Below are 12,451 nucleotides of genomic sequence, written 5' to 3'. Positions count from 1 at the left end.
ACATACTTAATGAACGTGACTCACGTCTCTTTAGTTATGACGAGAGTAGGGGAATAATTCTAGACAATAAAGCTGTTTAATGATGCTCCTCCGCGAGAGTTTGAACCACGCGCTTGCTCGGACGCTCGTTTCGAGCACTTTGCCATTTCTGAATGAATATTCACGGAAAACAACGCGGATAAATTTACTGTAAACGCGATCGATTACGTCGTACGTGCAATGATCTAACGGTACACGTGCAAAGGAAGCTGGATTTTGAATTCCCACGTTCATGCGCAGTAAATCTTTTCTGCGCAGTTGTACGACCAGCAAGCGTGCTCGACGAAATTGAAAGTTACTTTGCTTATCGATCGCTGTTCGACCTTTTAGTTTAGTACGATTTTCAATCACTATTAACCAGCTTATTAATTTCGTTAAAAATTCTACGAGCTCTACGCAACTCAAGGAAGATTCTTCTTTTGAGTTATTATTATCGGTGACAAGAAACAACGTCTTGGCCTCGGCGAACGAAACTACTCGATTCTCTGTATCTACATTCGCATGGACGCGGTTCGGAAAGGCGTCAACGTGCTTTCGTGGCAACCGAACCGGGGACAAAGACTGGCTTCGACGATTATTCAGAAATCATGACTCAAGTCCGCATACGTAGACGTTGCAACTACGTTTGTTAATTCGTTCCTTCTTCCGCGAATGTGCGTGCAGCTGCGTTACAAGAAAAAAAAAAAACAAAAGTATCCGAAGAATCGAGGAGATAGTCCAATCGTTTCTCCAAGGGAGCGTAACCATTAACACACCTGACTTATATTATGAGCGCGTTGATGCACATCTGCATCTATTTACATTGGTAATCGTTTAAACATGCATGGTTAAAAATTGTGTACGATGTGTACCCAAGGAAGTCGAAGAATTTAACAATCCTGAACACTTGACGAATAGAGGCAAGTATACATATGTTTGTTACTTTTTTAAAAAAAGATGTAGAAATTTTATCAAATTTCTGTTACTCGTCGCAGTATGTATAAAATAAACATATCGTGTTTACCAACGTTGATAGCGATAATCACGGTTATCGTCTGTCGACGATCATTTCGATTCGGCAACGTTACGTATTCAAGCTAATCACGCGTGTATTCGCGTTTTTGCTATCGTTAGGACAACAACCAACGTTCTCAAATGTCTTTCACGGGTGATACCGCGATAACGCGTTACACGATGCATCGCGTGAATTACCAACTAGATCAGAGAACAGTTATTTTCTTTGTTTTCTTTGATTCGATAATTATTAGCTACAGGAACGTCATCGCGTGCGAGCGAAACATCAATCTTAACTTTTCCCTCGTATAATCAAAATATGGAATACGGAATATTCCGAGTCTCGCAGATAACTCGCGTAATCGTTAACATTTCACGGTGCAACAAACTAATAAAAATGAGACTCGCGAGTAAAAAGGAAAAGGAATCGATCGGTGGATCGGCAACTGCGTTTCTTTCGAACGGCGAATGATACGTAAACAAAAGAACGACTGTGCGCTCGATGCAGTTTTTCAGCGACAATAAGGAAGCCTCGCGTACGTGCACTGTCACACACCGATAGCTTTCATTAAAGGAAGGGCACGCACTCTCGGGGTTCCTTCGAGTCGTCTGGAACCTCCCGAGATAACGTGACATTACGGTCAGTCGTGTGAGCAGTATGCGCGCGAACGTCGGGGAACGCGCACCTTCTTTCCTCTTCTTCGCGAGTCTTTGTTCCGTTCTATCGTCGACTTTCGTTTCGTTCCACCGCGTACTATTGTTTCGTTAAAGATCGTCGATCGTTGCTCGGCGCTTCGCCAGTCTCGTCCCGATCGAGATCTGAAAATGCAGTAACTCCCACGTCCGTGATTGGTGTCCAACATCCGCGAAACCAAAAACCGTAAGTTGACGGATCGTTTTTCGTTTCTCGGTTCGTTTCTTTTATTTCGCGATAATTGGACGCTCGCCTTCGCGAAGAATGCGGGAAATCGCGTCGAACGAAAGTGCGCTCAATTACGAGAACGTCGTTTGACGGCGTTCAATATCCACCAGCGCGAAACAGGAAAAGTGAAAGGACTCCGTAAGACTTTCCGCGGAGGCGACGCGTGATTTTGTAGTTCTGTAATCGACGCGAGCGTTAAACTGCCGTTTCCTCGATCTAGCATGGCCCGATCTAGGATCGCCGGTTTCGTACGCGTTCGCGGAACGGAAACGACGAAACAAGGTGATCGATTGAATCGCGAGTGGCGTGATGCGCGCGTAAAAGTGCAACGATCTACGTGACCGTCGACCTGACGCGCGGAGTCGAGGCTCGCATGACACGGCACGTTCGAAATTATCATTTCGCTCTTCCTGAAGGCAGTGCGTCCGTCCCTCGACGGTCGGATGCACGCTCGCGGCTCGCGAGAATTAAAAATAGTCGGAAGCGGTAAAAACGATCCTGGAATCTTTGGTATTCCGGTGAATTCGCAACGTTCGCTCGACGAGGCGCGCGAAAGAAAAACAACTCGATTACGTCGCGATTCTTCCAACGTTCTATTAGATTACGCGAGTCGTAGGTGGATTTAACGTTTCAGCTAGAGTACGCGTAATTTCGGATCGATGGCTCCATTAACAGACCCTAGACAAATTGCCCCAGTTACGACGCGTTAGTTTCGAACGAGGAAATTACGATAGAAGACCTGCCACTATGTTACCACGACGCTTCGAGCGAATTTACATGAGTAGAAGATAAACTTACATTTAATTTAAGATTAATACGCGAGTTTGCGACAGTGATAACGATTTGGAACGAGCACGCATTGTTGATAGTTTTCCTGGCACGCTCGCCAAATGGGAGGGCCTTCGGGCTTTCGATCCGCAGAGTCGTTAACCTGGCCCTTATCCAAGCACTTATTGCGAAAGTGGTCGAGACGTCAGACTTTCCAGAATGACGTCGTCGTGGGTCCCGTTAACGATCATCCTCGAGGACAGTGACGCACGCATTCCAGCGAAACGACTTCGAAACTCTTGCAGGGAGATCTCGCCTAACTCCCGCGACGACTAACCACGTGTAGCCCAGCCGGTGGAATGCTAAAAGTATACAGGGTGTCCGGCCACCCCTGGGAAAAATTATAATGCGAGATTCTAGAGGCCAAATTAGGACGAAAATCAAGAATACCAATTTGTCGATGGAGGCTCCGTTAAAAAGTTATTAACGTTCAAAGTTCCGCTCGTATTGAATTTTTTTCTCGAAAATGCGCAGGATTTCGGAAGTATGTCTATTCACCAAAAACGATTGTAATTGAACCCTGCAACTGAAAATAATTTTTTTAGAATGGTTTGAAAAATTTTTTTTTCGTCGAAGAATTTAGGCACCTACCCGAATTTTTTCCTCGAAAGTGGGTAGGATTCCGGGGGTATGTGTATTCACCAAAAATCCTTGTAATCGACCCCTACAACTAAAAATATTTTTTTTATAATGATTTGAAATTTTTTAATTTCACCGAAAAATTTGTCCCTTTCTTGAATTTTTTTCTCGAAAGTGGGTAGGAATTCGAGGGTATATGTATTCACCAAAAATGCTTGTAATTGCCCCCGTAATTAGAAATAATTTTTTCAGAACGATTTAAAAGCTTTTAATTTCACCAAAAAAAGGCACCCTGTCGATTTTTCTTTAAAATTCATTTTTGATTTTCAGTAATTTTATTTGACACCCTACAGAAAAGTTGTCTAATACTTTTTTGTAGGTACCCATGAGCTCTACTTCAGAAAAAAGTTTCATTGAAATATATTCAATATTGTAGGAGTATTGGCTGTTTGAAAATTGAACCATTTTTATGTGGTTTTTCTCATTTTACGGGGTCAAAGAACAACTTTTTCATTATTGTTAGAATTTCTACATATTTTACACTAAAATACTCGTCGTTTGCTTTTTTAAACATTAAAATCGTCCAATCCGTTCAAAAGTTATGACGTTTTAAAGATTCGCATGAAAATTCGGGCAGACATTTCTGGCCAGAAATTATATTTTCGGAAAGGAATTTTTTGCTCGAAAATGGTTAGGAATTCAGAGGTATGTCTATTCACCAAAAATGATTATAACTGACCCCTGTAACTAAACATAATTTTTTTAGTATGATTTGAAATATTTTAATTTCGTCTAAAAATTTCAGTACCTACTCGAATTTTTTTCTCGAAAATGGGTAGGATTTCGGGGGTATGTCTATTCACCAAAAATGATTGTACTAGACCCCTGCAACTGACAATAATTTTTTAAGTATGATTTGAAATTTTTTAATAACTTTTTAACGAAGCCCTCAGTCAAGAAATTGCTATCCTTGATTTTCGTCTTATTTTGGCCTCTAAAATCTTCCATTAAAATTTTTCCCAGGATGGCCGAACACTCTGTATAAATTCACATAGTATATTGGAACGATACAAAATATGTTACATCAAAGACTGATGATGCTCCTCTCGTAGTCTCGCGTCGAATTCCAAACGACGAATCAAGCTATGGAAATCCTGTTCGAAGGTTAAATAAACGCGCATCTCACTGGCAACAATGTCACTCACGATAATAGAAGACAATTGAGAAGCGACGAGGATCGCGTGTCAATAATATTTAAACTTCGAGAAGCAAGTGTACCGATTAAACAGTGTTTTTCGTTAACATTTATTAAACTTCGAACGTGAGATCTTACGGTAACTCGACTCGAGGCTTACTTGGCGTAACGTTTATCGTTTCCCGGTAAGTTCGTACGGCTCGAAGAGCAACTTATCTCGGTACTTAGTATTTCTAGATTAGCCACGAATACGTTTTGACAGTACGGCTATTTCTAACGTGTCTTAGCTGCAGGGGGTGCGACCAATACGCTTATTTTTAGGGAACGACGATGTTACTAACCCTCTACCGTTTGAGCACACTTCAATAGAAATACTCTTTCTTGGCTAAGTATAGAATCGCTCGTATCATTCATTGAAAATATTCTCATTACTCTGTTCGAAAAACTAGACTTCGAAGAGCACGCGGTAACCATTTAAAACGAGATAATTGTGCTTCTAGACACATTGGTTTACCGTAAGACTAACACTAGGTTTACGGACACTCGTTGCGCATATTTTTATTATAATTCGCTACGTTGACAGTTGCATTGAAATGCAGTTTTCATTACATCAATTCAATCCAACATAAATTGCTAACAAATAATATTTATGAGTCCTATAACGTTAAGTTTAGAATCTGAGTGCGTCAAATTGACGCGTACCGTAAACCTAGTGCTAATAGACGGACAATAGAGCTTCTCTGTTCTCGTATAGGCAAACACAACGAAGGGGTACGTGCATTCTTGTTTTCAGATGAACAAAACGGAATTAAAAATAGTTCTGAGCCCGGAGCCGGCGAGAACATCCGCGAGCGTGAACCACTCGCACATTCCGGTGCCGAGGATATCGAACGCGATCAAAGCTCAAGAAAGATGTCCCCCGGCACGCAGAGGATCGTTCGAAAAGCTCTCCAGAGGCGTATCGGTGGCCGCTCAAAAGGCGTCCTTCGAGAAGCTGAACGCTTCTGTCCAGCTGCGCCCGAGGAACAACAATTTATCTGCCTCGAGCATCGAAATGCGAAATTCGGAGGAGAAGCTAGCCTCGCCGGTGTTCGCCAACTGGAAGACGAACGAGTCAGCCGGCGTCGCGAAACTGAACCGTAGCAACAGCCTCGAGAGCAAGTGGAAGAGCAAGTACGAGGAGTCGGAGAAGAGGCGGAAATTGTTGCTGCAGAAGAGCGAGGCCGGTAATTAATAATTAGCAATAAGTTTCCGCGGGGCTAACGCGCGTTTCTATAACCGCGGCTAAGTCGTTAGAAAACTTTATTATCATTCTCATTAGTCATCATTAACGAAGTGACGAAGCACGGCTTCTTCTCTTACCCGCTGTCGAGCATTAATTTGATTAAACAGCTGCGCGATACGGAGCTTGGTAAATATGGAACAGCGGCTGCACGCTTCTCCGCGAGACGCATCTTTCAGCGAAATTTTCAGACACGCCGGAATTATATGTATATACAGGGTGTTCGGCCACCCCTGGGAAAAATTTTATTGGGGGATTCTAGAGGCCAAAATAAGACAAAAATCAAGAATACCAATTTCTTGATTGAGGCTTTGTTAAAAAGTTATTAACGTTTAAAGTTCCGCCAGTACTGAATTTTTTCCTCGAAAGTGGGTAGGATTACGGGAGTATATCTATTCACCAAAAATGATTGTAATTGACCCCCGGAATCGAAAATAATTTTTCCAAAACGATTTGAAATTTTTTTTTCCGTCGAAAAATTTAGGAACTACCTGTCGATTTTTTTTTAAAATTCATTTTTGATTTTTAGTAATTTTGTTTGACACTTTATGGAAAAGTTGTCTAATACTTTTTTGTAGGTACCTATGAGCTCTACTTTAGAAAAATGTTTCATTGAAATATATTCAGTATTGTAGGAGTTATGGCTATTTGAAAATTAGAGCATTTTTATGGGGTTTTTCTAACACTACGGAGTCAAGGAACAACTTTTCGAATATTTTTATCATTGCTACATATTCTACACTAAAATACGCGGCATTTGGCGTTTTGAACATTGAAATCGTCCAATCCATTCAGAAGTTATGGTGTTTTAAAGATTCGCATGCAATTTACGGGAAGCATTTCTGGCCTGAAATTATATTTTCGGCAAGGAATTTTTTTCTCGAAAATGGTTAGGATTTCGGGGGTATATTTATTCGTCAAAAATGACTATAATTGACCCTTACAATCGAAAATAATTTTTTTAGAACGATTTGAAAAATTTTTTTTCCGTCAAAAAATTTCACACCTTCTCGAATTTTTTTCTAGAAAGTGGGTAGAAATTCGGGGGTATGTCTATTGACCAAAAATGATTATAATTGATCCCTGCAATCAAAACTAATTTTTCCAGAGCAATTTGAATTTTTTTTTTTCGTCGAAAGGCACCTAATTAGATTTTCGGTGGGGAATTTTTTTCTCCAAAGTGCGTAGGATTTCGAGGGTTTGTGTAATGACCAAAAATTATTGTAATCGACCCCTGCAACCAAAAATAATTTTTTTAGAATGGTTTGAAAATTTTTTTTTTCGTCGAAAAATTTTAGCATCTACCCGATTTTTTTTCTCGAAACTGGGTAGGATTTCGGGGGTACGTCTAACGACCAAAAATAATTGTAATTGACCCCCGCAGCCGAAAATAATTTTTCCAGAACGATTAGAAATTTTTGAATTTAATTGTTAATAACTTTTTAACGAAGCCTCAGTCAAGAAATTGGTATTCTTGATTTTCGTCTTATTTTGACCTCCAGAATCCCCCATTAAAATTTTTCCCAGGAATGGCCGAACACCCTGTATTTCTCGGGAAAAATGGGATTTCTCAACATCCCGTGTCGTCGACGTCGAATAATTATTCCTTGCGTTTTCTCTTCTTCGATCTATTGGCTGATAGTTCCAACGAGGCCACGAGCCAGGCTCGATCCTAAAAGTAATTTTCTACAGCTTGGAATGCGATTCGCTATTAAACAATATATTGATTTGTTATTGTAAGGACAAAGGTGTTTGGAATAGACTTACGTAAAAGTAGAGGCGGATAAAGATGCACGGCGAAAGGGAAGTGGCCGATGCGTGATTATAGTTCACGGCCAATCATCTGTAATGCAACTTAACCATTATTCGGTCGTGATTCACTCCTGCATGCAAAACGAACGACGTTTTATTAGTCAGCGTCCGTACGCGATAGTATTATAAATCGATCGGAATAAAATGTCGCCAGGGGATTCGTTACCTTCCCGTTCGTGACGTGCGTTCACGATCCAACGATATTTTGTAATCGTAGCTAACAAGGACCATGTCGACCTGGAGAAGAAATACCAAAATCTGCAGAGGCAGAATAACACTCTGCAATCGCAAGTTCAGGAGAAAGAACATAAGCTTCAAAAACTACGGACAGGTAAATAGATACGTCCCCTGGAAAATGTTCGATCTCGTAACCGAAAAATGTATTCTAGTTTCCGAGGCAGTATGCAAAGAATACGAACAATTGAAACATCAATACGATGTGGAGACAGGCGCGATGCACAAAGCTATGCAACAGGCGTCGCAGGTAAATCTAAAAAGATTCTAATCGCGAGCGTGATTTATCGACAAAATCTTTTTCAGTGGTACAGGCAAAATCGCGAACTGAAGAGGCGGTCGCAGATCATAACGCAGAAACTTTTGGAAAACAGCGCCGACGGATCGTTGGATATCGAAGTGTCGGACGAAGTCGACTCAAATTTCGAAGATCTCGATCAACTTAGGGAAACGGTGAAAGGTAAATTCGCGAAGCAATGATAGAGATCACAATAATGAAAGCGAGCATTTTTTTTCAGAACTGAGCAAAGAGATAGCCAGGCTACAGACAGAGCTGCATTCCGCTCGTCTTCAAGAATTCGAAGCCCAGGAGCAAGTGACGCATTTAACCACGCAGTTGGAAGAGGAACGAGCTCTTAGGCAAAATTGTAATTAAACGATTCGGTAATTCGTCCGTAACATCGATCGATGATTTTAATGATAAGTTTTTAAACGCAGCCGAGGAGAAAGTGAACGAAATGAAGGTGCATAAAGAGAACATGGAGAGGGTCACGAAAATGGTCGCGGAGGAAGTGCAGGCGTTGAAGGCGCAATGCGATCGCGAGAGGGAAAACGCGAAAATTATGAAAATCGAGGCGGAAAGGGTAAATATCGGTTCTTCGAGTTTCCACACTGATATCAAACTAAGCGTATTTTCATTTTCAACAGGTGCAAAAGGAGAGGAACGTGCTGGCGCATCAAAGTGCGCTCTTGATGGCCGAAGTCGGAGACGACCCCAATGGAAGACTGTTAACGGTCCTACAAGAGGTGGAATCTCTGAAGAGATTGTTGGAGGAAGAGCAACAGAACCACGCCTCTCATATACAAATGTTGGAAGAAAAACTTGAGGAGAAAGAGTCGAACGTGGAGTTCGAGATAGTCGAGGAGAAGTTGAAGCTAGCGGAATCGGAACTGGAGGTGGTTACACAGAGGGCAGAAAGGGCGGAAAAGTCGGTGGAGAGTCTGGAGGGTGTGGTTCAAAGTTTGAAAGCGAAAATCGGCGAGATGGAGGAGAAGCTTTCTAGGCCACCGCCACCGCCTCTGCCTCCTCCACCTCCGCCGCCGATGTTCAACAACGGCGGTCAATCGTCGATCAAACTGCTGACGAAAGAAAAACTGAATGTGGAACGCGACGCGGTGACCGATATGGAGAACATGCTTGGAATCGCAAAAAAAACACCGACGGTTGCTCAACAACCAGGTGACTACGTTTTGGATTTTATTGTCCGCAATAAGTGTGTCGAAAATTCGCTCGACGATCGTAACGTTTCCTTCTTGAATTCTTTCAGCCATTGACGATATTATCAATCAGATCAAAGGAGGACGTTTCACTCTGAAACAGACAGACGTAAGCTTCATATTTGTCGGGAAATATTTGTTACGCGAATGAGATATTTTTATACAGAATGATTCGTTGCAGAAACAAAGGGAGGAGGAAAGAAGAAGGCGACAGGAAGCGGAAAGCGCACCGCCAGCGGTTTCGGAAATGCTAAATATTTTAGGAACCATGAGAAGAAGAGCTAAACCGATAAAACAACCTTATCAATCAACGGATGTGCCAACATAAACAATTGGACGCTATTTTGAAATCTCAGGTACACGTTGCGTACCGTTGTTGATATATTGTGACACGTATTTTTTAAACAAAAATTTGTTCTACGGAAATGCTGTTTAAAGTAATGTTATTTATTTAGTCGTAAAATGAATTTTTGTACCATTGAAGAAAATATATAGGCTCACGATTAACGTGCAAAACGTATTTTTATATGTGTAAAGAAACTGAATAAATGATGGTTAAGGGAAAAGTGATTGGAAACGTGTTGCAGTAAGCATTATGAATAAAGTTATATTATAAAAAGCTGATTACATGTATTGTATACACACAATACAGTTTATTGTACAAAAGATATCGAAGAAGTTATCTCTGTCAAGCGTATACCTTCCTTCGGTACATCGAAGGAAGGAGTTTTTTTAGGAATATGAGACGAATTTATCATTAGCTTCTTTTGACTGGTTTTTTTATTTTATAGAAATGAAACATGTACTTTTATTTTATCAATAATTTGTTGTAATTTTGTCGCTTCGAACAAAAGAACCCTCCTATAGGGTACCATCTCGTTATCTGTTTCGGTCCACGTTCCGGACAAACCGCTATCAGAGTCCTTTTCGACAGAAAATTCAAAACTAAATGTAGCCTCCTCCGCAAAAATTTCTTCCTCCGGGTTACTCCATAAAATGGTTGGTTCTTCCGAATTATTCTTCTTTTTGTTCTTCAGTTTCTTTTCAATTTTTTGGTCCTCGGTTTTGTACAATTTGCAAATTAACACATAGTAAGAAAAGTTAAATGGCATTCTTTTACTGTTTGCCCGCTTTATTTCAGACGTTAAATTTTCCAAAAGGGGCACAGATATTTGTGCTGGAATGTTAACAAATCTTTCATTAATTAATAAGCCTAAAGCTTCTGAATCATTCTCAAGAGCATGTTTTATCATAGAATTAGTAGCATCTGGCGCATGTTCGTTTGCCAATTGTCTTAATAATTCTCTGAGTTGTTGTACACAGAGATAGTTCTGAAAAAAAGTTTTAATATTGCAAATTGGATCAAATCAGACCCAAACGTGTAAATAAATGCTTACCTGTCCACTGGATAAATTAATTACTGTAGTAACACCAAACACATCATTAATATCACTATCTTCGTCGTCTGAATTTTCTAAATCTTCAGACTGTTTGACAACCGAACCTACGTAATTTTGAGAAATAATCAAGTCTGTGAGACCACCTAAATCGATATGTGCTTTCAAGAACAGTTGTTGTAGAAGGGTCTTAATGCCATGATAATCCGGGTCTAATGGACTTCTTCCTTCGAAGTCTACTTGAATTTCCATTCCCTAATTACAAAGATTCTATATTTTAACCAAACAAATTAGTGTCACAGATTCGATTCGTGATAATTAATTTATCGTAAACTTTTGCAAATATGTACTTAACTTAATTAAAAGATACAATTTGTGTAATCCATTTTCTTTTTGCACTTGTTGTTCTAGCAAACACTTATAACACAAATCTTTATGAAAAGAATTTATTTTTTTTATTAGTAAAAATATGTGCAAGGCTGCCCCTGCAGAATGATGACCACGATGAATACTGACAGTTGGACGAATGATTTTCAAACCTTTCGCAATTTTTAAGTTCAAATATAACTTTTTATCATTATAAACTAATCATAATGATCTAAATATCGTATATGATCATCGAAAATGATACTGTATCAGAGACCGCGTGTTCCAAAGTAAGGTTAAGACAAAACAGACATTTCGTGTCATGGAAAATAATGCAACAACACTTTACCTGTTCTTCCACCGCATCTTGTTCGTTATCCTCGCTATTTAATGAACTCTGATCATCGTCGTCGCTACTCCTGTCTTCCGTACTTCGTTGAATATCGCGTTTTTTTACCGGAGCAGCCATTCTCCCGAGATGACGGTTCAGCCGGATTTAAACCACGTGATACGCTGTAAATGCGACAGTTCTTTAAGTCGTGAAAAACCAAACAATTTGACCAATCAATAGAAATATAATCGTGTATGTGTAATTAATAATTACTCGACTCATTTTAATATGAAATTCTCGTACTATCTAGTTACAAATAATAACTTGATAAAAAGATAAAAATATATATAAAAAAATGTATAAATGTCACTAGTTGTAATAATATATATCAAATTTTACCAATCATTAGTCCATTCGAAGTTGGCGCAATTCGAATATTTCCAAGACTAATCACGTTGACTGGGTGCCTATAGCTTATCTCGTATTTGAATTCCAATCAGAGCCTGCAACAGAAATAAAATACAAATTAAAACAAATGCATTACAGTAAATGATAAGCAATTAGGTAAAATGTGAATTACCGCGCAAATTTCCACGTTCAAGGACGATCTCAGTCGCAGTGACGTCACGTAGCGCGACCGGCTTCGACACGTTTCGACAAGTTTATTTTCTTTTGAAGTAGTTTTCCGGAATTATCGTACGTCTCCTATTATCGAAAATACGAGGTCACTGACAAGACAAAAGCGTTCTCAACAACTGTGAATATTTATAAGTTTCGAGAGTGAGATTCAACCTACCTTTTCAAAGAACAAGCTTCGGGAAACATCGGAACTCCCCTCTCTTCCTCTCGCAACTCACGAGCGTTACTAGGTACTGCGCGGGGGGTCGTCATTCGTCATTCGTACTGCGCATGACCAGTCAGTCTTCTCCAAGCCAGCGTGAGAGACAGAGGTGTGTCGCAAAGCCACGTGTGGTTA

General features: G+C 40.2%; 3 protein-coding genes across 5 annotated transcripts in view; 2 read left to right on the top strand and 1 right to left on the bottom strand.

Annotated features, from left to right (window-relative positions):
- The first annotated feature begins 117 nt into the window (after positions 1-117).
- LOC143348981 (uncharacterized) lies at positions 118-9,916 on the top strand. The gene is made up of 10 exons (XM_076779787.1): positions 118-938; positions 5,350-5,782; positions 7,868-7,981; positions 8,040-8,134; positions 8,191-8,344; positions 8,403-8,531; positions 8,602-8,747; positions 8,812-9,343; positions 9,432-9,490; positions 9,563-9,916. The coding sequence occupies exons 2-10, from the start codon at positions 5,350-5,352 to the stop codon at positions 9,707-9,709; spliced, it is 1,809 nt and encodes a 602-aa protein (XP_076635902.1). The 5' UTR covers positions 118-938; the 3' UTR covers positions 9,710-9,916.
- Positions 9,917-9,962: 46 nt separating this feature from the next.
- LOC143348987 (protein BCCIP homolog) lies at positions 9,963-12,335 on the bottom strand. Of its 3 annotated transcripts, none has more exons than XM_076779797.1 (6): positions 12,272-12,335; positions 12,056-12,203; positions 11,875-11,978; positions 11,494-11,657; positions 10,779-11,033; positions 9,963-10,712 (listed from the first exon to the last, which is right to left on the bottom strand). In XM_076779797.1, the coding sequence occupies exons 4-6, from the start codon at positions 11,611-11,613 to the stop codon at positions 10,167-10,169; spliced, it is 921 nt and encodes a 306-aa protein (XP_076635912.1). In that variant the 5' UTR covers positions 11,614-11,657; positions 11,875-11,978; positions 12,056-12,203; positions 12,272-12,335; the 3' UTR covers positions 9,963-10,166. The 3 variants fall into 3 exon arrangements, with proteins under 3 accessions (XP_076635912.1, XP_076635913.1, XP_076635914.1); XM_076779798.1 differs by having other exon boundaries at positions 12,056-12,180; positions 12,272-12,323; XM_076779799.1 differs by lacking the exon at positions 12,272-12,335 and having other exon boundaries at positions 12,056-12,212.
- A 79-nt stretch (positions 12,336-12,414) lies between these two features.
- The window catches only part of Mrpl34 (mitochondrial ribosomal protein L34), a 586-nt gene continuing 549 nt past the window's right edge, over positions 12,415-12,451 (top strand). Inside the window, exon 1 of the mRNA XM_076779807.1 lies at positions 12,415-12,451. This exon is cut by the window's right edge and continues 145 nt beyond it. The gene's annotated coding sequence lies outside the window, so the exon portion shown is untranslated.

This window comes from Colletes latitarsis, chromosome 12, assembly GCF_051014445.1.
Source record: "Colletes latitarsis isolate SP2378_abdomen chromosome 12, iyColLati1, whole genome shotgun sequence".
Taxonomy (NCBI): domain Eukaryota; kingdom Metazoa; phylum Arthropoda; class Insecta; order Hymenoptera; family Colletidae; genus Colletes; species Colletes latitarsis.
The sequence above is the reverse complement of the archived record's forward strand: the minus strand, read 5'-3'. Positions and strand labels throughout refer to the sequence as shown.